At 50.5% G+C, this 25,241-nt stretch overlaps 1 protein-coding gene across 2 annotated transcripts in view; it reads right to left on the minus strand.

Annotated features, from left to right (window-relative positions):
• LOC147684387 (rho guanine nucleotide exchange factor 3-like) overlaps positions 1-25,241 on the minus strand; it is a 233,101-nt gene that overhangs the window by 99,415 nt on the left and 108,445 nt on the right. Inside the window, exon 1 of one of the 2 annotated variants that reach the window (XM_086940315.1) lies at positions 2,927-3,130. The exons of the other annotated variant lie outside the window; for it this stretch is intronic. Coding sequence (XP_086796441.1) covers positions 2,927-3,004 — 78 coding nt within the window. The 5' untranslated portion in view covers positions 3,005-3,130. Of the gene's footprint in view, positions 1-2,926; positions 3,131-25,241 lie in introns of those variants that run through there. 2 annotated transcript variants of the gene reach the window in all.

Consider the following 25,241-nt stretch of genomic DNA (forward strand, 5'->3'; position numbering starts at 1 on the left):
CCGTGTCTGGTCCGGCATTGACGGACAGGCCCCTCGTCCAATGGCAAGGCTCCGTTTACGGAGCCAGCCAATCAAGGACGAGGGCCGAACCAAGCCACACTATGGAACTCAACAGGATTTCGCCTGCGCCGAAAGGATGCGCAGAGCGCATCCTTCGGCGAGGCGAAACCTAAAAAGGAGCTTCCTTTCTGAGTATTACACCTTAAAGCATCAGTATAATTTGTAAACAATGACACCTTCTTGATTCAATTGTATCCCCAACTAATCATATATTGCACATAAATCAAATCACAACATAAAAATGTATTCAAACAATTTTATTTAAAAAAGTTATCAGTAAACCTAACATGAACATTTTCTTATACATAAAAATTCATACATATATTTTCAAAAATCACAGAAAATAATTCTTAGCACATAAACACATAATTATCTTTTAAAAACAATTTTGTTGACTAGTCAAAAAATGGACTCCACAATGATTTGCGTTACTTTGTTCCGTTCGGACAATCCCAATTTTTACTTCCTAAGGGATTGGTCTGATGATCTTCCCTCTTCTTTTTTATTTTGAGGTACTTTAAAGCATCTCAGAGAACAACGAACGCACCGCCTGCCCGGTCTCCCTGGTATCCGGTATCTGAAATTGTGGAGTTTTTTGACTCGTACGGCCTAGTAAAATATAAAATCCATTGACGATAAAGCAAAATTGCAGGCGATTATCTAGTGACTCGTATGGCCTTTTAAAATATAAAATCCATTGACGATAAAGCAAAATTGCAGACGATTATCTATTGTCACCTGAACTCCGGAATCAATACTGGTAGCGCAAAATAATAATTGCTATAAATAAAGAAGATGTTTCTAATATAGTCCTGAGGAAGGTGTCCTATACATCGAAGCACCGAAACGCGTCAACAAAATTGTTTTTAACAGATGATTATGTATTTATGTGCTAAGAATTATTTTCGGTAAGTTCTGAAAATATATGTATGCATTTTTATGTATAAGAAAATGTTCATATTAGGTTTACTGATGACATTTTTTTAAATAAAATTGTTTGAATACATTTTTATGTTATGATTCGATTTATGTGCAATATATGATTAGTTGGGGATACAATTGAATCAAGAAGGTGTAATTGTTTACAAATTATACTGATGCTTTAAGGTGTAATACTCCGAAAGGAAGCTCCTTTTTCTTGTTACGATATTTCCCGGTCCTTTCTGGGTTGAGTAGGGAAAACTCTTTTTTCTGCTATACCCATAGAGCTCTCACATGGGTGCATCAGAGCATGTCCAACATGCAAGTGGGCGCAACGTGGGAACAAGCAGGCATTAGGAGTGGAGTCAATGCCCACGTTACTGAACCATAGCCTCAGACTAATCTGTGGGGTGCGCCCACTGCTCCTTCTAGCTCAATGAAGTACACGGACTGAAACTCCAGGCTGTATAACATAGGACCCCTACTAGACTCTATACTGAACACATAACGTCCCTCAAGCATTAAGAGTGCATTGAGAGCCCGCCTATATCCAGGACCAGCCTTTATTTAGCATCTGCGAGCTGGGCCAACACCCAGGGCGTCTCCCTCCAGAGGAGCATAGAAGCTGTCTGCAGCAGTCTCTCTCAGACCTGGGTCCAAAGAAAAGTGCATTTAAATACTGTTTTGGAAGACTGCGGACACCCATATCAGAACATTTCAGGGGGTTTTCCTCCCAAGAAGCTCCTTCATTTTACCCCCTCACCTTCCTCCTATTTCTCCCACATTTTTGACAAATAGACAATTAGTAAATAGGACGAGTGGGAGGAGGCGCCACATTTGGTTTAGCCCATGGCTCTGATCAAAGGTTGGCTCTGCCTACAGCTAACTTGGTCGTGCTACGGCTGCCGAATGCCAGCATCTGAGGGAAAACAGGCCCTGCATCCAGCATCCAGGGATGGGTGGAGCAAGCACCCCTCACACATTGCACCTTCACGATGTGCACCACTTGGCTCTACTGGTTTCTGGAAATCCGGGGAATGCACCCAGTGCACGAATGAGCTGCTATACGAGACAGGGGAACAATTCAGCATGCTGGAGGACAGAGTCGGGCTGGACAGTGACCAACGAGGTGGTTGAAAGGTCAGCGCGAGGGTCGCTTTTTGGCAGTTTGTGGCCCTGGTTTATAGACTGCTAGGGCAGTTTATACTGCTGATTTCCCTAATGAAAAACAAACATTGACTGCAGCAAGCTCCAATCCATGCAGTCAACCACACCATGCACAGTACATGGGAGCATAAGTTTAATGCTAAAACATGTTGTAGCATTATACGTATGCATGCTCCCATGTACTGTGCGCACACTTAAACTGAAATATTTCACGAGTTTATCTTCAGAACTGTCTGTGAAACCTGAGGCTTTTCAGTTATTGTGTATTTAGAAACTGTGCAGCAATAAAGGCTTGTTGGCTGTCTTTTTCCAAGCACTCTTGTTAGAATTACCTCTGTATCCATCGCCCCCGTGCACACATACAGATACGTTTGGGCTGACTATGACCCACAGAACAGTGATGATAGAAAAGCAGAGTTTAGGGTGCCAGCCCTGATGGATCTAGTCCCCATCTCCAGCAGTACCACCAAAGCCTGCTGTGATTAAAATGCCATTTAAAGTCGTGAACGTGCATTTGGTGGTGCGCCTTAGGTTGTCAAATTGGCTCCATGCAACTGGGGCGTGCTGGCAAGAATTTCACACAAATAATGCAGTCTGGGATTTGTAGTCCTAATTTGTGAAGCCCGCCCCTGTGATGGAAAGATTGTGTATTTGTATCAAGAAGTCAAATGGATAGCAAGTGTGGCCCCTTACCCCTTCTTGGTCTCGGACACGCTACTGCCCTCTGCAGGGCATGGGGCCCCACCACCCTCCGTGCCCCCTCACCCCTCCCCTTTACCTGGTTCTGAAGAGCTTCAATCTCCCCGGGGCTGATCTTCTTGGACAGCAGAAAGCTGGGGATCTGGGGCACTCCCATGGCTCCTGCACCAGGGTGGGGGCAGAGGCGGTCACGGACAATTAATGCCCGCTGGAGGTGGCTCTGTCAGGGCAGGGTTTTCTGCACCGTGGGGTAAAGTGGGTCTGGAACCACTGCAGGGCCGTTACAATCCGATAATGCCTTAACAGCAGGAGGGAAATGCACAGGATAGGATCGGCCAAGGGGGTGTTCCTGCCAGGAAATGCCGGGCCTTCAGGAAGGAAATCCCGGCGAGGGACAGGAGTTACTGTCCAGACTGATGAAACCTCTTCCATGGGGCTCACCTGCCTAGCTCGGGGTCAGCGGCGGACTGAACTCCAGGCGCGTGGCTGCTGTCATGGCCACGCCCCTCCGCCAGGACCACGCCCCTTTCGCGTCGGCCCCGCCCGCGCGCCAATGGAACCGCCCTTCTAGAGGAACAACGCAAGAGGCGCGCGGCGCTCCAACAGAGGAAGCCACGCCTACCTGCACGAGGACGCGCCTCTTTCCTCGACGTGTGTTATATTTCTTCAACGGCTCCGAGTGGCCGTTACCGACGCGCGTGCTTAAGGGTTTGAAATACTGGCCACTGCGTCATATTCATAGCTGCCAAGTTAGCGGGTTACTTATGTGTGACGTGTCCGTGGCTTCTGTGCAGTTATGAGCGACCTTCAACCACCAGATGTGTCCACTTCGAGGTGTGAGGTTGGGCGCGGGACTCGGCAAGGCCGCAGTAAATCGGGGGACAGCAAATAACGGAGACACACCACACACACACACACACGCTATTGCAACGGTATCGCGGAGTGACCAGGAGCTCCTGGTCATTTTATTTATGCCCTTGGGCTGTGAGGTGCCGGAGGTCAGATTGCACTCTACATCCCTTCCAAATTTTACTAAAACAGAACAAACCGGAACAGAACAAACGGGTACTCATTACTTTGGACCAGAACAAACGGAGTCAGTTAGCCTCTGGCTCGGTGCAGGATTGGGCTGGAGTTCATACCGCTGTCTTTGGACACTTGAGTTCTGGCTAGTAGACCTTTCATCGCTCAGGCCCCTTAGACTTGTGGACAAACAGGGGCCAGTCTTTCTAGGGGCTGGTGCTCTCTGACCTGGCTCCACCTGTGTCATATTTTTGGCGAGGGCCATGGCGACCACCAGGATGTGAGCAGGCCGTATGGAAAACTGCAGAAGTCCATGCTGATGCAGTCCCAAAGTGTCAGGCAGGATTCTTCTGTGATTACTGGGGCAGACGAGGGATCCCGGCTCGTCATGACACAGGAGTGGCAGCCTCTGACTCTGTCATCTACCCAGTTGTCCATGCCGGGGAACCATACCTTGTCCCTGAGGCGTGCTTTGGTCTTCACCAGGGCACAAGTCTTAAAAAAAGAAGTGGGGGGACGGTCAATAGAAGTGACGTCCCAACAGGAATCTCATGGGTATTCATATGCCTTTAGATGAAAGGTGATTTAGAAAAGGGGGTGGTGATGAACAGAGTGTCTGAGTTAAACAGACCACTCTTACCCAGTCCAAAGATCAGGGCTTGATCCATCACCGTTATTTATCTCACTGCCCCATCCCAGCTCAGAACCTGGCTATATGCAAATCAGTCTGTCCCTGGCCCAGTGCATCATGGGAACAGGGCAGACTAAACTACCAAGCCAATTCTTCACCAGAAAGGAGACAAGCTACCGGGGACCGGTTTCTGGCATTTCAGCCTTCTTCGGCCCGGCTTGCTTGAATCCTGATGGAGCAGTGAGAAAGGGACTCATGTCTGAGTATACCCTGCCACACCTATAGTGGCCAAAAACGATTTAGAAAAGGGGGTGGTGATGAACAGAGTGTCTGAGTTAAACAGACCACTCTTACCCAGTCCAAAGATCAGGGCTTGATCCATCACCGTTATTTATCTCACTGCCCCATCCCAGCTCAGAACCTGGCTATATGCAAATCAGTCTGTCCCTGGCCCAGTGCATCATGGGAACAGGGCAGACTAAACTACCAAGCCAATTCTTCACCAGAAAGGAGACAAGCTACCGGGGACCGGTTTCTGGCATTTCAGCCTTCTTCGGCCCGGCTTGCTTGAATCGTGATGGAGCAGTGAGAAAGGGACTCATGTCTGAGTATACCCTGCCACACCTATAGTGGCCAAAAACGATTTAGAAAAGGGGGTGGTGATGAACAGAGTGTCTGAGTTAAACAGACCACTCTTACCCAGTCCAAAGATCAGGGCTTGATCCATCACCGTTATTTATCTCACTGCCCCATCCCAGCTCAGAACCTGGCTATATGCAAATCAGTCTGTCCCTGGCCCAGTGCATCATGGGAACAGGGCAGACTAAACTACCAAGCCAATTCTTCACCAGAAAGGAGACAAGCTACCGGGGACCGGTTTCTGGCATTTCAGCCTTCTTCGGCCCGGCTTGCTTGAATCCTGATGGAGCAGTGAGAAAGGGACTCATGTCTGAGTATACCCTGCCACACCTATAGTGGCCAAAAACGATTTAGAAAAGGGGGTGGTGATGAACAGAGTGTCTGAGTTAAACAGACCACTCTTACCCAGTCCAAAGATCAGGGCTTGATCCATCACCGTTATTTATCTCACTGCCCCATCCCAGCTCAGAACCTGGCTATATGCAAATCAGTCTGTCCCTGGCCCAGTGCATCATGGGAACAGGGCAGACTAAACTACCAAGCCAATTCTTCACCAGAAAGGAGACAAGCTACCGGGGACCGGTTTCTGGCATTTCAGCCTTCTTCGGCCCGGCTTGCTTGAATCCTGATGGAGCAGTGAGAAAGGGACTCATGTCTGAGTATACCCTGCCACACCTATAGTGGCCAAAAACGATTTAGAAAAGGGGGTGGTGATGAACAGAGTGTCTGAGTTAAACAGACCACTCTTACCCAGTCCAAAGATCAGGGCTTGATCCATCACCGTTATTTATCTCACTGCCCCATCCCAGCTCAGAACCTGGCTATATGCAAATCAGTCTGTCCCTGGCCCAGTGCATCATGGGAACAGGGCAGACTAAACTACCAAGCCAATTCTTCACCAGAAAGGAGACAAGCTACCGGGGACCGGTTTCTGGCATTTCAGCCTTCTTCGGCCCGGCTTGCTTGAATCCTGATGGAGCAGTGAGAAAGGGACTCATGTCTGAGTATACCCTGCCACACCTATAGTGGCCAAAAACGATTTAGAAAAGGGGGTGGTGATGAACAGAGTGTCTGAGTTAAACAGACCACTCTTACCCAGTCCAAAGATCAGGGCTTGATCCATCACCGTTATTTATCTCACTGCCCCATCCCAGCTCAGAACCTGGCTATATGCAAATCAGTCTGTCCCTGGCCCAGTGCATCATGGGAACAGGGCAGACTAAACTACCAAGCCAATTCTTCACCAGAAAGGAGACAAGCTACCGGGGACCGGTTTCTGGCATTTCAGCCTTCTTCGGCCCGGCTTGCTTGAATCCTGATGGAGCAGTGAGAAAGGGACTCATGTCTGAGTATACCCTGCCACACCTATAGTGGCCAAAAACGATTTAGAAAAGGGGGTGGTGATGAACAGAGTGTCTGAGTTAAACAGACCACTCTTACCCAGTCCAAAGATCAGGGCTTGATCCATCACCGTTATTTATCTCACTGCCCCATCCCAGCTCAGAACCTGGCTATATGCAAATCAGTCTGTCCCTGGCCCAGTGCATCATGGGAACAGGGCAGACTAAACTACCAAGCCAATTCTTCACCAGAAAGGAGACAAGCTACCGGGGACCGGTTTCTGGCATTTCAGCCTTCTTCGGCCCGGCTTGCTTGAATCCTGATGGAGCAGTGAGAAAGGGACTCATGTCTGAGTATACCCTGCCACACCTATAGTGGCCAAAAACGATTTAGAAAAGGGGGTGGTGATGAACAGAGTGTCTGAGTTAAACAGACCACTCTTACCCAGTCCAAAGATCAGGGCTTGATCCATCACCGTTATTTATCTCACTGCCCCATCCCAGCTCAGAACCTGGCTATATGCAAATCAGTCTGTCCCTGGCCCAGTGCATCATGGGAACAGGGCAGACTAAACTACCAAGCCAATTCTTCACCAGAAAGGAGACAAGCTACCGGGGACCGGTTTCTGGCATTTCAGCCTTCTTCGGCCCGGCTTGCTTGAATCCTGATGGAGCAGTGAGAAAGGGACTCATGTCTGAGTATACCCTGCCACACCTATAGTGGCCAAAAACGATTTAGAAAAGGGGGTGGTGATGAACAGAGTGTCTGAGTTAAACAGACCACTCTTACCCAGTCCAAAGATCAGGGCTTGATCCATCACCGTTATTTATCTCACTGCCCCATCCCAGCTCAGAACCTGGCTATATGCAAATCAGTCTGTCCCTGGCCCAGTGCATCATGGGAACAGGGCAGACTAAACTACCAAGCCAATTCTTCACCAGAAAGGAGACAAGCTACCGGGGACCGGTTTCTGGCATTTCAGCCTTCTTCGGCCCGGCTTGCTTGAATCCTGATGGAGCAGTGAGAAAGGGACTCATGTCTGAGTATACCCTGCCACACCTATAGTGGCCAAAAACGATTTAGAAAAGGGGGTGGTGATGAACAGAGTGTCTGAGTTAAACAGACCACTCTTACCCAGTCCAAAGATCAGGGCTTGATCCATCACCGTTATTTATCTCACTGCCCCATCCCAGCTCAGAACCTGGCTATATGCAAATCAGTCTGTCCCTGGCCCAGTGCATCATGGGAACAGGGCAGACTAAACTACCAAGCCAATTCTTCACCAGAAAGGAGACAAGCTACCGGGGACCGGTTTCTGGCATTTCAGCCTTCTTCGGCCCGGCTTGCTTGAATCCTGATGGAGCAGTGAGAAAGGGACTCATGTCTGAGTATACCCTGCCACACCTATAGTGGCCAAAAACGATTTAGAAAAGGGGGTGGTGATGAACAGAGTGTCTGAGTTAAACAGACCACTCTTACCCAGTCCAAAGATCAGGGCTTGATCCATCACCGTTATTTATCTCACTGCCCCATCCCAGCTCAGAACCTGGCTATATGCAAATCAGTCTGTCCCTGGCCCAGTGCATCATGGGAACAGGGCAGACTAAACTACCAAGCCAATTCTTCACCAGAAAGGAGACAAGCTACCGGGGACCGGTTTCTGGCATTTCAGCCTTCTTCGGCCCGGCTTGCTTGAATCCTGATGGAGCAGTGAGAAAGGGACTCATGTCTGAGTATACCCTGCCACACCTATAGTGGCCAAAAACGATTTAGAAAAGGGGGTGGTGATGAACAGAGTGTCTGAGTTAAACAGACCACTCTTACCCAGTCCAAAGATCAGGGCTTGATCCATCACCGTTATTTATCTCACTGCCCCATCCCAGCTCAGAACCTGGCTATATGCAAATCAGTCTGTCCCTGGCCAAGTGCATCATGGGAACAGGGCAGACTAAACTACCAAGCCAATTCTTCACCAGAAAGGAGACAAGCTACCGGGGACCGGTTTCTGGCATTTCAGCCTTCTTCGGCCCGGCTTGCTTGAATCCTGATGGAGCAGTGAGAAAGGGACTCATGTCTGAGTATACCCTGCCACACCTATAGTGGCCAAAAACGATTTAGAAAAGGGGGTGGTGATGAACAGAGTGTCTGAGTTAAACAGACCACTCTTACCCAGTCCAAAGATCAGGGCTTGATCCATCACCGTTATTTATCTCACTGCCCCATCCCAGCTCAGAACCTGGCTATATGCAAATCAGTCTGTCCCTGGCCCAGTGCATCATGGGAACAGGGCAGACTAAACTACCAAGCCAATTCTTCACCAGAAAGGAGACAAGCTACCGGGGACCGGTTTCTGGCATTTCAGCCTTCTTCGGCCCGGCTTGCTTGAATCCTGATGGAGCAGTGAGAAAGGGACTCATGTCTGAGTATACCCTGTGTTGGACCTGCGCGGGCAAGCCCAGCATAAAGGGGGAGGTAGCTTGACTCGAGTGGCTAGGCAGGTGAAGGCTATAGTGTTAAGCCAGCTTGGACCCGATAATAACCCCCTGTACACCACACAAAAAGAAGGACACCACACCACTGTTATGGAAAAATACGATTCGTTTATATAAAAGTTCTCTGGGTTTGTAGGAAATTCACTTAGGGTTTCACATTTACATTTCCTGCAAGCGTTTGTTCAATGGAATACTGGTTTCTCATAAATAAATAGTTGGACTCTAATGAATAAATACACTGGATAAATAGCAGATATGAATACAGTAGAATAAATATTAATTAGCAATGACTGGAATAAATAGAATAAATATTATCAATGACCAGAATAAATATCAGAATAGATATCAGCAATGTCTAGAACAGTAAATATCAGCAATGTCTAGAACAGTAATGACTGGATTAAATATCAGAATGGATATCAACAATGACCGGTATCGCTGCCACCAATTAATCACTTTTAAATACAGACACTTTTCCAGTGTGGTGAAAGGAGAGATTACTCTTACAGTTTGTTGGACAGCCCGACAGGCTTTCAGGCTTCTCGGGATACAGAACTACTTTTGGGACTCTTTTGTAACCACTCGATGCACACGCGTGTATCTAGAAAGCAAGGAAATACATTAAGCAGCTCATTCACACTCGGCTGCCACCGGGAGAGGACCTATACTTGGCGCTGGGGGTCTATATTCGCCGACAGGGCTGGTTCACCCTCAGAACCCTGGCGGCACCAGTTCAAAGTCTTTAGACGACGAACGTGCTGCCGGGGAGGTCGCAAAAACTCCTCAGTTCAGTCAAAGCAATGCCGCTGTTTAGCTCTCACACACCGCGGCTCTTAGCGGAACACACGGCCCACCTCACATCAGCTGTATCGGACGATACGGTCAGGCACAGTACTTCTCTCGCCAACAGCGGGGCTCGCAGGGGCTCCACAGACCTCCCTCCGACTTCCTTCTTCGGGGTGGTTCCCGCCCACAGCTTCAGCTCCCGGGTCAACAAGGAGGGGCTGACTCGCTAGTCCCGCCCAATGCAGGCTGGCCTTCCCCGCCCCGGCGCACCACCTCACCTTCAGTCCACACAGGAGGCGCTCTTCGCGGATTGGGCTCGGAGACGTCCGAGCTCCTCGCGGAAGGCGCTATTCACGAAGGGGGCACTTCAGGGGGGTCACGATCGCGGCGATGTCACTCTCGCCTGGCGACTCGCTTCCACAATCGCTTCAGCCACCGGGGGGCGGAGAGGCACTCGAACTTGGCCACAGTCTTTTGGGGAATTCAAGGCAGTCGCTGGGCAGGCGCTACAGGCGCTAGGTCACCGCCCACGCTGTTGACTGGAACGCCAGTCACATCCAACGCCAGCAACCTTAGCTGCACTATTGCCTGTGTCACCAGCTGCCTTAGGGGTCAACAGGGCAGGTGTCAATCTGGTGTCAGTCTAGAACTCCTTCCTTGTCGAGGTCAAATCAGGAATCAGGAATCAACTAAAATGGCCGCCAGGGACTGGACCTTATATAGCCAGTGCCCTGGGGTGCTAGCACGAGCCAGGAGGTTCTAGAACCTTCTCTGGGTAGGCCCATGACATGGCACTTTTGAGGTGCTTTCTGGTCCTTCAGAGCCACCATACTGGGGTTCTGGAGCAGCCATATTGTGTTCCTGAGGAAACTAAAGGAATTCCTGTCAGGAATGCGCGCCAAGCAAAAGGGCGCCAAAACCTCAAAAGGCCAGAGTTCATGTAGGCTCCAATGGGAGTCACTCACATGAGGGAATTATGTGTCCACCATTTTAAGTTTGAACACACACACAGGTTGTCAACCTCAGTTTCCAGACTCACAGGTTTCGCCGGGTGCCTTGTACATAGGTGCCAGAAACCTCGTGAGTAACTGAGTGTCAAGGAACATCTAGCCCCATGAGATAATCACACAAAAAGTCCTGGTAGACAAAAATAAAAAGCGACAAATTTTTGGAGGTACAGGGGAACAAAATAAATCATAGTGGTGAGGGGACTCTCAGAAGCAGACGGGTCCAACACGCGTCCCCCCCAGCTGAAAGTGGGGAGAGCTACCCAACCCCTTGGGAGTTCTCAACACTAAGGCGGAAATACCTAGAGAGACCGTCTGCATTGGCGTGGTCAACTCCAGGTCGGTGTTCCACCCGAAAGTCCATTCCCTGTAGGGAGATAGACCACCTCAACAGTTTGGGGTTTTCCCCCTTCATTTGCATGAGCCAACGAAGGGGTCGGTGGTCTGTCTGAACCAGGAAGTGCGAGCCAAACAAGTATGGTCGCAGCTTCTTCAGTGCCCAGACCACCGCAAAGGCTTCCCGCTCGATGGTACTCCATTTCTGTTCCCGGGGAAGCAGTCTTCGTGACAGAAAGACTACAGGTTGATCCAGACCCTCTTCATTGAGTTGCGATAACACCGCCCCAATGCCAATGTCGGATGCATCTGTCTGGACAATGAACTCTTTCGTGAAATCTGGAGCTTTCAGGACTGGAGCTTTACACAATGCTTGTTTCAGAGTGTCGAAGGCTCGCTGGCAAGCCTCCGTCCAGATGACTCTCCTGGGTTGCTTCTTGGCCGTGAGTTCTGTAAGGGGTGCCACGATAGTGCCATACCCCTTCACGAACCGTCTGTAGTAACCTGTGAGGCCCAGGAAGGCTCGGACCTCAGTCTGGGTCTTGGGGGGTTTCCAGGCCATGATTGCCTCAATCTTTGCCTGAAGGGGTTGCACCGCTCCCCTGCCCACCAAGTGACCTAAGTACACCACCGACCCCTGCCCAATCTGACATTTGCTGGCCTTGATCGTTAAGCCAGCCCGTTCCAGGGCCTGGAGAACAGCTTGCAAATGCTGCAAGTGATCCTCCCAACTCTTACTGAAGACAGCGATGTCATCTAAGTAAGCAGCCGAGAAGGACTCCATTCCGGTGAGGATCATGTTCACCAGTCGCTGGAATGTTGCAGGAGCGTTCTTGAGCCCAAAGGGCATCATACAGAACTGGTAGTGTCCATCAGGTGTGGAGAAGGCTGACCTTTCCTTGGCTCCATCAGTCATGGGAATCTGCCAATACCCTGCGGTGAGGTCAAGGGTACTGAGATATTGGGCAGCTCCCAACCGGTCAATCAGTTCATCCGCCCTAGGGATCGGATGAGCATCGGTCTTCGTGACCGAATTGAGTCCTCGATAGTCCACGCAGAATCGCAATTCTGGCGTGGTGCCAGGTGGCGCAGGTTTGGGAACCAAAACCACCGGGCTAGACCAAGGGCTACTTGAGGGTTCGATGACTCCTAGCTCCAGCATCTTGGCTACCTCGCTTCGGATGCTGGCCTTCACCTTGTCAGACAGCCGGTAAGACTTGGACTTCACAGGTGGGCTGTCTCCTGTGTCCACATCATGGGTACACAGGTGGGTCTTACCCGGAACAAGGGAGAACAGAGGAGCGAATGACCCCAAGACCTGGCGACATTCCTCCTGCTGCTCAGGAGTCAAAGATGGTGAGAGTTTCACTCCCTCCACTGACCCATCCTTCTCTTGAGACGCAAATAGGTCGGGGAGAGGCTCAGTGTCCTCTTCCTCCGATCCATCAGTCACCATGATTAACGTGACTTCGGGCCTCTCGTAGTGGGGCTTGAGGCGGTTGGCATGTAACACCCGATGCGGATGCCGAGGGGTTTTCACATCCACCAAATAGGTGGCCTTGCCCATCTTTTCCAACACCTCAAAGGGGCCTGTCCACCGATCCTGGAGGGCACTCAGCTCCCCAGGTTCCATCACCCACACCTTCTGGCCAGGCTCCAACTCCACCGGGTGAGCATTGTGGTCATACCACGCTTTCATCACAGACTGGCTGGCTTCCAAGTTGTCAGAAGCCTGCTTCCACAACTTAGCCATTTGGCTTCGGAAGGCCAGCATGTAGCTCACCACATCCTGGGGAACTTTCCGGGGAGACTTTTCCCAGGAGTCTCGCACCAGGCTAAGAGGTCCACGTACAGGGTGCCCGTACAGAAGCTCGAAGGGGCTGAAACCCACTCCCTTCTGTGGCACTTCCCTGTAGGAAAAGAGCAAACAGGGTAGGAGGACGTCCCATTTCCTCCGCAGGCTTTCGGGTAGACTTCTGATCATACCCTTCAACGTCTTGTTGAATCTCTCCACGAGGCCATTGGCCTGTGGGTGATAAGGAGTGGTGAACCGGTAGGTCACTCCACACTCCTTCCACATTGCCCGCATGTATGCTGACATGAAGTTGGTCCCCCTGTCAGACACAACTTCTTTGGGGAAACCCACTCGGGTAAAGATCCCCATCAGGGCCTTCGCCACCACCGGTGCAGTGATGGTTCTCAGAGGTATGGCCTCTGGATACCTTGTGGCATGATCCACCAGTACCAGGATAAACCTGTGACCGGATGATGTCGGTGGATCAAGGGGCCCAGCAATGTCGATGCCCACCCTTTCAAAGGGGGTGCCAACGACGGGAAGTGGTTCCAGGGGAGCCTTTAGCTTCATCCCTGTTTTCCCACTGGCTTGGCATGACACACACGTCCGACAGTATGTGTCGGACGCCACCCTCATTCGAGGCCAATAAAAGTGGGGGACAAGCCGGGCAAAGGTCTTGTCCTGACCCAAGTGTCCTGCCAATGGAATCTCATGTGCCAACTCTAATAAGAAGGCTCGGTAACACTGTGGGACTACCAGGGCCCGTGACAATCCGTGCACTGGCGCCCTGGGTTCACTGTAGAGGAGACCATCCTCCCAGTAAACACGATAGTTCCCAGACTGGTTACCTGCTGCCTGGGCTTCAGCCTGTTGCCTCAGACCCTCGAGGGTGGGACATTCCCTCTGTCCCTTGCTCAGTTCCTCCCTGGACGGTCCTCCTTCCACTCGCCACTCGGCGGGGATAGGCAGGTCCTCCAACGGAACCATGTCCTCCTCCGCGGACTCCGGGTCCACCTCCTTCGGTGGCCTATTCGTCTCACGGGGCACGGACACCGAGGCAGGCTCCTCCTGTCCTCGAGATGCTCCCTCTTCGGCAGCTGGGTGGGCCATTGTTCCAGGCTCCAACCCACGCGACTTCTCCTTCTGAGCAGCCGCCGACCTGGTACTCACACAGGCCCACTCAGGTGTACCCAGCATCTCAGAATGAGTCCGGTATTCCACCTCCTTCCAAGCATTGTGCTCCATGTCATTGCCCAGCAAACAATCGACTGGCACGGCGGGGCTTACGGCAACTCGAAGTGAACCTGCAACCCCTCCCCACTCAAAGGGAACCTCGGCCACGGGATAGTGGCTCGTTCGGCCGTCAGCCATCGCGGCCGGATGAAGTACGCCTGGAATCACCTGCTCTGAGGATACCAGATGACTCCTGACTATAGTCACACTGGCTCCTGTATCTCTCAGAGCCTCCCCCCTATGGCCATTGATGGTGACCCATTGCCCATACTTGGTAGTATTCGCGGGCACCTGGATCTTTGGAACCATCGCCCGATCACCCAGGGACACTAAGGTGACTCCCGCCCACTCCCTTCCCTTACTCAAGGACATCTCCTCCCCAAGCGCTGCACTAGCGACTCCCGGGGCCTTTCCTCCAGTGGGAGGGGGTGGTCTCTTTGGGCATTTCACGTCTCCCTTATAATGTCCAATACCACCGCACTCAAAGCAATGGACAACCCTTGGCTGCTGACTCTGGCCAGGATTAGGGTTCTTCTGCGGGTTAGCCTTAGGGTTGGAGAAGGTGTTTTTCCCCTTAAAGCTATTTTGGGGGCCTTTGGAGAACTCCTGTTTCTTATTATCTCCCCCCTCTTTCCTCTGGGGAGCGCCCTGTCCGGACTTCTGAGTTTCTCCTCCCGTCCCCCTCGTGGACACTCTGGTACTTACCCAGACGTCCGCCTCCTCAGCAAGCTTACGGGGGCAAGTAAGTTTGCTGTCTACCAGGTGTTGCCTCAGCTCGGGAAGACATTTCTCGAGTAGATGTTCCTTGAGTATCAAGTCATACAACCCGTGATAGTCCTCCACCTCACTACCTTGGACCCACCCTTCCAGGGCTTTCTTGGCATAATCCAGGAAGTCAACCCAATTTTGTGAGCTCAGCTTGTGGCTGCCCCTGAACCTTTGCCGGTATTTCTCGGGGGTCAACCCAAACTTCCTGATGAGCGCCACCTTCATGGCGGGGTAATTTACCTGTTCCTCCCGGTCGAGGGCCAATAGGGCATCCCTACCTGACGGAGGCATGTACCGGTATAATCCACCACCCCAATGCTTCTCATGGATCCCATGGGCTCTTAGGGAGACCTCATAGGCTGTCAGCCATTTAGCAATGTCGTCTCCAGCAGTGTAGCTGGCGACCACGTCCTTAGGTAAATGAGGCCTGGGCTCCCTGGCAATTTCCTGAGACTCGACACCCTCCGGAGTGTTGTTACGGGACTTGAGGTCGAGTTCCTTTAGCCTGAACTCGTGTTCCATCCTCCTCCCTTCCAGCTCCAACCTAGCCAACTCTAACCTCAGATGTCTTTCTTCCCTCCTGTCGGCCAACTCGGTTTCAGACAACCCTCTAGAGGATACGCTGCTGCCCTCCCGTGAAGTTACCTTGGGGCTGATTGACATTTCACCCACCCCCGGGGGACCTGCAGTCACTACCTCAACAACAGTATCTCTGTCAAATTCCTCCTCCTCCTCCGTTCCCTCCGTGTGTGCCTCCACCCAGGCTCGCAGACTAGTACGGAGCTCCTCTCTTTTGGCCCCTCGCCTGACGAACACACCCCTTTCCTGACAGAAATCCTTGAGTTGCGCCACAGTATAGGTCTCCAACTCTGACATATTGAATTCCATCTCGTCAGCGAAAAGTGTGGACAACTACCACGAAGTAGGTTGAAAGGATAAGAACAACTGAGGGTCACTTCCACCCACCACCAGACAAGAATTTAGAAAAAACAAAAAGTTAAATTAGAGGGCCGCTGGGAGAAAACTCCGGGTGTGTACCTGTGGTGCACACTGAATTATTATGGGGTTCACAACAAGCACGGCTCGCAATCCCACCGCTGAGCCACCAATTTTATGTTGGACCTGCGCGGGCAAGCCCAGCATAAAGGGGGAGGTAGCTTGACTCGAGTGGCTAGGCAGGTGAAGGCTATAGTGTTAAGCCAGCTTGGACCCGATAATAACCCCCTGTACACCACACAAAAAGAAGGACACCACACCACTGTTATGGAAAAATACGATTTGTTTATATAAAAGTTCTCTGGGTTTGTAGGAAATTCACTTAGGGTTTCACATTTACATTTCCTGCAAGCGTTTGTTCAATGGAATACTGGTTTCTCATAAATAAATAGTTGGACTCTAATGAATAAATACACTGGATAAATAGCAGATATGAATACAGTAGAATAAATATTAATTAGCAATGACTGGAATAAATAGAATAAATATTATCAATGACCAGAATAAATATCAGAATAGATATCAGCAATGTCTAGAACAGTAAATATCAGCAATGTCTAGAACAGTAATGACTGGATTAAATATCAGAATGGATATCAACAATGACCGGTATCGCTGCCACCAATTAATCACTTTTAAATACAGACACTTTTCCAGTGTGGTGAAAGGAGAGATTACTCTTACAGTTTGTTGGACAGCCCGACAGGCTTTCAGGCTTCTCGGGATACAGAACTACTTTTGGGACTCTTTTGTAACCACTCGATGCACACGCGTGTATCTAGAAAGCAAGGAAATACATTAAGCAGCTCATTCACACTCGGCTGCCACCGGGAGAGGACCTATACTTGGCGCTGGGGGTCTATATTCGCCGACAGGGCTGGTTCACCCTCAGAACCCTGGCGGCACCAGTTCAAAGTCTTTAGACGACGAACGTGCTGCCGGGGAGGTCGCAAAAACTCCTCAGTTCAGTCAAAGCAATGCCGCTGTTTAGCTCTCACACACCGCGGCTCTTAGCGGAACACACGGCCCACCTCACATCAGCTGTATCGGACGATACGGTCAGGCACAGTACTTCTCTCGCCAACAGCGGGGCTCGCAGGGGCTCCACAGACCTCCCTCCGACTTCCTTCTTCGGGGTGGTTCCCGCCCACAGCTTCAGCTCCCGGGTCAACAAGGAGGGGCTGACTCGCTAGTCCCGCCCAATGCAGGCTGGCCTTCCCCGCCCCGGCGCACCACCTCACCTTCAGTCCACACAGGAGGCGCTCTTCGCGGATTGGGCTCGGAGACGTCCGAGCTCCTCACGGAAGGCGCTATTCACGAAGGGGGCACTTCAGGGGGGTCACGATCGCGGCGATGTCACTCTCGCCTGGCGACTCGCTTCCACAATCGCTTCAGCCACCGGGGGGCGGAGAGGCACTCGAACTTGGCCACAGTCTTTTGGGGAATTCAAGGCAGTCGCTGGGCAGGCGCTACAGGCGCTAGGTCACCGCCCACGCTGTTGACTGGAACGCCAGTCACATCCAACGCCAGCAACCTTAGCTGCACTATTGCCTGTGTCACCAGCTGCCTTAGGGGTCAACAGGGCAGGTGTCAATCTGGTGTCAGTCTAGAACTCCTTCCTTGTCGAGGTCAAATCAGGAATCAGGAATCAACTAAAATGGCCGCCAGGGACTGGACCTTATATAGCCAGTGCCCTGGGGTGCTAGCACGAGCCAGGAGGTTCTAGAACCTTCTCTGGGTAGGCCCATGACATGGCACTTTTGAGGTGCTTTCTGGTCCTTCAGAGCCACCATACTGGGGTTCTGGAGCAGCCATATTGTGTTCCTGAGGAAACTAAAGGAATTCCTGTCAGGAATGCGCGCCAAGCAAAAGGGCGCCAAAACCTCAAAAGGCCAGAGTTCATGTAGGCTCCAATGGGAGTCACTCACATGAGGGAATTATGTGTCCACCATTTTAAGTTTGAACACACACACAGGTTGTCAACCTCAGTTTCCAGACTCACAGGTTTCGCCGGGTGCCTTGTACATAGGTGCCAGAAACCTCGTGAGTAACTGAGTGTCAAGGAACATCTAGCCCCATGAGATAATCACACAAAAAGTCCTGGTAGACAAAAATAAAAAGCGACAAATTTTTGGAGGTACAGGGGAACAAAATAAATCATAGTGGTGAGGGGACTCTCAGAAGCAGACGGGTCCAACACCCTGCCACACCTATAGTGGCCAAAAACGATTTAGAAAAGGGGGTGGTGATGAACAGAGTGTCTGAGTTAAACAGACCACTCTTACCCAGTCCAAAGATCAGGGCTTGATCCATCACCGTTATTTATCTCACTGCCCCATCCCAGCTCAGAACCTGGCTATATGCAAATCAGTCTGTCCCTGGCCCAGTGCATCATGGGAACAGGGCAGACTAAACTACCAAGCCAATTCTTCACCAGAAAGGAGACAAGCTACCGGGGACCGGTTTCTGGCATTTCAGCCTTCTTCGGCCCGGCTTGCTTGAATCCTGATGGAGCAGTGAGAAAGGGACTCATGTCTGAGTATACCCTGCCACACCTATAGTGGCCAAAAACGATTTAGAAAAGGGGGTGGTGATGAACAGAGTGTCTGAGTTAAACAGACCACTCTTACCCAGTCCAAAGATCAGGGCTTGATCCATCACCGTTATTTATCTCACTGCCCCATCCCAGCTCAGAACCTGGCTATATGCAAATCAGTCTGTCCCTGGCCCAGTGCATCATGGGAACAGGGCAGACTAAACTACCAAGCCAATTCTTCACCAGAAAGGAGACAAGCTACCGGGGACCGGTTTCTGGCATTTCAGCCTTCTTCGGCCCGGCTTGCTTGAATCCTGATGGAGCAGTGAGAAAGGGACTCATGTCTGAGTATACCCTGCCACACCTATAGTGGCCAAAAACGATTTAGAAAAGGGGGTGGTGATGAACAGAGTGTCTGAGTTAAACAGACCACTCTTACCCAGTCCAAAGATCAGGGCTTGATCCATCACCGTTATTTATCTCACTGCCCCATCCCAGCTCAGAACCTGGCTATATGCAAATCAGTCTGTCCCTGGCCCAGTGCATCATGGGAACAGGGCAGACTAAACTACCAAGCCAATTCTTCACCAGAAAGGAGACAAGCTACCGGGGACCGGTTTCTGGCATTTCAGCCTTCTTCGGCCCGGCTTGCTTGAATCCTGATGGAGCAGTGAGAAAGGGACTCATGTCTGAGTATACCCTGCCACACCTATAGTGGCCAAAAACGATTTAGAAAAGGGGGTGGTGATGAACAGAGTGTCTGAGTTAAACAGACCACTCTTACCCAGTCCAAAGATCAGGGCTTGATCCATCACCGTTATTTATCTCACTGCCCCATCCCAGCTCAGAACCTGGCTATATGCAAATCAGTCTGTCCCTGGCCCAGTGCATCATGGGAACAGGGCAGACTAAACTACCAAGCCAATTCTTCACCAGAAAGGAGACAAGCTACCGGGGACCGGTTTCTGGCATTTCAGCCTTCTTCGGCCCGGCTTGCTTGAATCCTGATGGAGCAGTGAGAAAGGGACTCATGTCTGAGTATACCCTGCCACACCTATAGTGGCCAAAAACGATTTAGAAAAGGGGGTGGTGATGAACAGAGTGTCTGAGTTAAACAGACCACTCTTACCCAGTCCAAAGATCAGGGCTTGATCCATCACCGTTATTTATCTCACTGCCCCATCCCAGCTCAGAACCTGGCTATATGCAAATCAGTCTGTCCCTGGCCCAGTGCATCATGGGAACAGGGCAGACTAAACTACCAAGCCAATTCTTCACCAGAAAGGAGACAAGCTACCGGGGACCGGTTTCTGGCATTTCAGCCTTCTTCGGCCCGGCTTGCTTGAATCCTGATGGAGCAGTGAGAAAGGGACTCATGTCTGAGTATACCCTGCCACACCTATAGTGGCCAAAAACGATTTAGAAAAGGGGGTGGTGATGAACAGAGTGTCTGAGTTAAACAGACCACTCTTACCCAGTCCAAAGATCAGGGCTTGATCCATCACCGTTATTTATCTCACTGCCCCATCCCAGCTCAGAACCTGGCTATATGCAAATCAGTCTGTCCCTGGCCCAGTGCATCATGGGAAAAGGGCAGACTAAACTACCAAGCCAATTCTTCACCAGAAAGGAGACAAGCTACCGGGGACCGGTTTCTGGCATTTCAGCCTTCTTCGGCCCGGCTTGCTTGAATCCTGATGGAGCAGTGAGAAAGGGACTCATGTCTGAGTATACCCTGCCACACCTATAGTGGCCAAAAACGATTTAGAAAAGGGGGTGGTGATGAACAGAGTGTCTGAGTTAAACAGACCACTCTTACCCAGTCCAAAGATCAGGGCTTGATCCATCACCGTTATTTATCTCACTGCCCCATCCCAGCTCAGAACCTGGCTATATGCAAATCAGTCTGTCCCTGGCCCAGTGCATCATGGGAACAGGGCAGACTAAACTACCAAGCCAATTCTTCACCAGAAAGGAGACAAGCTACCGGGGACCGGTTTCTGGCATTTCAGCCTTCTTCGGCCCGGCTTGCTTGAATCCTGATGGAGCAGTGAGAAAGGGACTCATGTCTGAGTATACCCTGCCACACCTATAGTGGCCAAAAACGATTTAGAAAAGGGGGTGGTGATGAACAGAGTGTCTGAGTTAAACAGACCACTCTTACCCAGTCCAAAGATCAGGGCTTGATCCATCACCGTTATTTATCTCACTGCCCCATCCCAGCTCAGAACCTGGCTATATGCAAATCAGTCTGTCCCTGGCCCAGTGCATCATGGGAACAGGGCAGACTAAACTACCAAGCCAATTCTTCACCAGAAAGGAGACAAGCTACCGGGGACCGGTTTCTGGCATTTCAGCCTTCTTCGGCCCGGCTTGCTTGAATCCTGATGGAGCAGTGAGAAAGGGACTCATGTCTGAGTATACCCTGCCACACCTATAGTGGCCAAAAACGATTTAGAAAAGGGGGTGGTGATGAACAGAGTGTCTGAGTTAAACAGACCACTCTTACCCAGTCCAAAGATCAGGGCTTGATCCATCACCGTTATTTATCTCACTGCCCCATCCCAGCTCAGAACCTGGCTATATGCAAATCAGTCTGTCCCTGGCCCAGTGCATCATGGGAACAGGGCAGACTAAACTACCAAGCCAATTCTTCACCAGAAAGGAGACAAGCTACCGGGGACCGGTTTCTGGCATTTCAGCCTTCTTCGGCCCGGCTTGCTTGAATCCTGATGGAGCAGTGAGAAAGGGACTCATGTCTGAGTATACCCTGCCACACCTATAGTGGCCAAAAACGATTTAGAAAAGGGGGTGGTGATGAACAGAGTGTCTGAGTTAAACAGACCACTCTTACCCAGTCCAAAGATCAGGGCTTGATCCATCACCGTTATTTATCTCACTGCCCCATCCCAGCTCAGAACCTGGCTATATGCAAATCAGTCTGTCCCTGGCCCAGTGCATCATGGGAACAGGGCAGACTAAACTACCAAGCCAATTCTTCACCAGAAAGGAGACAAGCTACCGGGGACCGGTTTCTGGCATTTCAGCCTTCTTCGGCCCGGCTTGCTTGAATCCTGATGGAGCAGTGAGAAAGGGACTCATGTCTGAGTATACCCTGCCACACCTATAGTGGCCAAAAACGATTTAGAAAAGGGGGTGGTGATGAACAGAGTGTCTGAGTTAAACAGACCACTCTTACCCAGTCCAAAGATCAGGGCTTGATCCATCACCGTTATTTATCTCACTGCCCCATCCCAGCTCAGAACCTGGCTATATGCAAATCAGTCTGTCCCTGGCGGTGTTGGATCTAGCCCTGATCTCTTGACTGGGTGAGAGTTTTCTGTTTAATTCAGAGACTCTGTCCCTCACCACCCCTTGTTGTAAATATTTTTGTCCACCCTAAGCGTGGAAGGGTATACTCAGATGTGAGTCCCTTGCTCATTGCACCATCAGGATTCAAGCAAGCCGGGCCGAAGAGGCTGAAATGCCAGAAACCGGTCCCCGGTAGCTTGTTTCCTTCCCAGTGTCAGAATTGGCTTTTGTAGTTTGGTTTGCCCTGTTCCCATCATGCACTGGGACAGGAACAGACTAATTTGCATACAGTCAGGTTCTGAAACTGGGATGGTGCAGTGAGCTAAAAAACGGTGTTGGATCTAGCCCTGATCTCTTGACTGGGTGAGAGTATTCTGTTTAATTCAGAGACTCCGTCCCTCACCACCCCTTGTTGTAAATATTTTTGTCCACCCTAAGCGTGGAAGGGTATACTCAGATGTGAGTCCCTTGCTCATTGCACCATCAGGATTCAAGCAAGCCGGGCCGAAGAGGCTGAAATGCCAGAAACCGGTCCCCGGTAGCTTGTTTCCTTCCCAGTGTAAGAATTGGCTTTTGTAGTTTGGTTTGCCCTGTTCCCATCATGCACTGGGACAGGAACAGACTAATTTGCATACAGTCAGGTTCTGAAACTGGGATGGTGCAGTGAGCTAAAAAACGGTGTTGGATCTAGCCCTGATCTCTTGACTGGGTGAGAGTATTCTGTTTAATTCAGAGACTCTGTCCCTCACCACCCCTTGTTGTAAATATTTTTGTCCACCCTAAGCGTGGAAGGGTATACTCAGATGTGAGTCCCTTGCTCATTGCACCATCAGGATTCAAGCAAGCCGGGCCGAAGAGGCTGAAATGCCAGAAACCGGTCCCCGGTAGCTTGTTTCCTTCCCAGTGTAAGAATTGGCTTTTGTAGTTTGGTTTGCCCTGTTCCCATCATGCACTGGGACAGGAACAGACTAATTTGCATACAGTCAGGTTCTGAAACTGGGATGGTGCAGTGAGCTAAAAAACGGTGTTGGATCTAGCCCTGATCTCTTGACTGGGTGAGAGTATTCTGTTTAATTCAGAGACTCTGTCCCTCACCACCCCTTGTTGTAAATATTTTTGTCCACCCTAAGCGTGGAAGGGTATACTCAGATGTGAGTCCCTTGCTCATTGCACCATCAGGATTCAAGCAAGCCGGGCCGAAGAGGCTGAAATGCCAGAAACCGGTCCCCGGTAGCTTGTTTCCTTCCCAGTGTAAGAATTGGCTTTTGTAGTTTGGTTTGCCCTGTTCCCATCATGCACTGGGACAGGAACAGACTAATTTGCATACAGTCAGGTTCTGAAACTGGGATGGTGCAGTGAGCTAAAAAACGGTGTTGGATCTAGCCCTGATCTCTTGACTGGGTGAGAGTATTCTGTTTAATTCAGAGACTCTGTCCCTCACCACCCCTTGTTGTAAATATTTTTGTCCACCCTAAGCGTGGAAGGGTATACTCAGATGTGAGTCCCTTGCTCATTGCACCATCAGGATTCAAGCAAGCCGGGCCGAAGAGGCTGAAATGCCAGAAACCGGTCCCCGGTAGCTTGTTTCCTTCCCAGTGTAAGAATTGGCTTTTGTAGTTTGGTTTGCCCTGTTCCCATCATGCACTGGGACAGGAACAGACTAATTTGCATACAGTCAGGTTCTGAAACTGGGATGGTGCAGTGAGCTAAAAAACGGTGTTGGATCTAGCCCTGATCTCTTGACTGGGTGAGAGTATTCTGTTTAATTCAGAGACTCTGTCCCTCACCACCCCTTGTTGTAAATATTTTTGTCCACCCTAAGCGTGGAAGGGTATACTCAGATGTGAGTCCCTTGCTCATTGCACCATCAGGATTCAAGCAAGCCGGGCCGAAGAGGCTGAAATGCCAGAAACCGGTCCCCGGTAGCTTGTTTCCTTCCCAGTGTAAGAATTGGCTTTTGTAGTTTGGTTTGCCCTGTTCCCATCATGCACTGGGACAGGAACAGACTAATTTGCATACAGTCAGGTTCTGAAACTGGGATGGTGCAGTGAGCTAAAAAACGGTGTTGGATCTAGCCCTGATCTCTTGACTGGGTGAGAGTATTCTGTTTAATTCAGAGACTCTGTCCCTCACCACCCCTTGTTGTAAATATTTTTGTCCACCCTAAGCGTGGAAGGGTATACTCAGATGTGAGTCCCTTGCTCATTGCACCATCAGGATTCAAGCAAGCCGGGCCGAAGAGGCTGAAATGCCAGAAACCGGTCCCCGGTAGCTTGTTTCCTTCCCAGTGTAAGAATTGGCTTTTGTAGTTTGGTTTGCCCTGTTCCCATCATGCACTGGGACAGGAACAGACTAATTTGCATACAGTCAGGTTCTGAAACTGGGATGGTGCAGTGAGCTAAAAAACTGTGTTGGATCTAGCCCTGATCTCTTGACTGGGTGAGAGTATTCTGTTTAATTCAGAGACTCTGTCCCTCACCACCCCTTGTTGTAAATATTTTTGTCCACCCTAAGCGTGGAAGGGTATACTCAGATGTGAGTCCCTTGCTCATTGCACCATCAGGATTCAAGCAAGCCGGGCCGAAGAGGCTGAAATGCCAGAAACCGGTCCCCGGTAGCTTGTTTCCTTCCCAGTGTAAGAATTGGCTTTTGTAGTTTGGTTTGCCCTGTTCCCATCATGCACTGGGACAGGAACAGACTAATTTGCATACAGTCAGGTTCTGAAACTGGGATGGTGCAGTGAGCTAAAAAACGGTGTTGGATCTAGCCCTGATCTCTTGACTGGGTGAGAGTATTCTGTTTAATTCAGAGACTCTGTCCCTCACCACCCCTTGTTGTAAATATTTAGATGAAAGGTGGTCTGCACCCTGCCTCGCATGGGATGCTGTTGCCTGCGTTTATTCCCCCTGCAGTGAATACAGGTAGACCGACGTTCTGAATGGACTCTGATCTCGCCCCAGAGAGGCCAAAGAGTGAAGTCCAGCTTTTGGGCAGTGGGTACGGCGTCCACCCGGTAAAAACACGGTAAAATAAGCGGGGAGACGCCGTCCACCCGCGTGGTACCCTGACTCGAGCCCTGGTCACAATGCCCTAGTGACCTTGATGCGCGAGTTCTTGCACACAGGCCTCTGGGTATTACAATCTGCCGTCCATGGAGAATCAGGCCTTCTTACCTCATGCTGAGCTCATTCCGATTCTCCAGATTTGTCGCATTGCTGCTTGTTCAATAACGGTCAGTGCTTTAGCGCCGCCAAAGAAGTTGAGCCACTGTCTCCTTTGGAGTCTCTCTTTTGCATTTGAGAGGCTTACGTCATGTTATATGATTTCTTGAATGGAAAGCGCTTTCGGGCAGGCATCATGGACGACCATCTTCATGAAATTCTCTGCCTCTTCATCTTCCTCAGCAATGCAGGCACCAGCCTGTGCTAGTGGGTGTCTTGACTGTTTGCTCGATTGCAAACACAACAAGATGATGGACAGAGTGCTGAAACTTTTCAAC

This window comes from Lissotriton vulgaris, chromosome 10, assembly GCF_964263255.1.
Source record: "Lissotriton vulgaris chromosome 10, aLisVul1.2, whole genome shotgun sequence".
Taxonomy (NCBI): Eukaryota; Metazoa; Chordata; class Amphibia; order Caudata; family Salamandridae; genus Lissotriton; species Lissotriton vulgaris.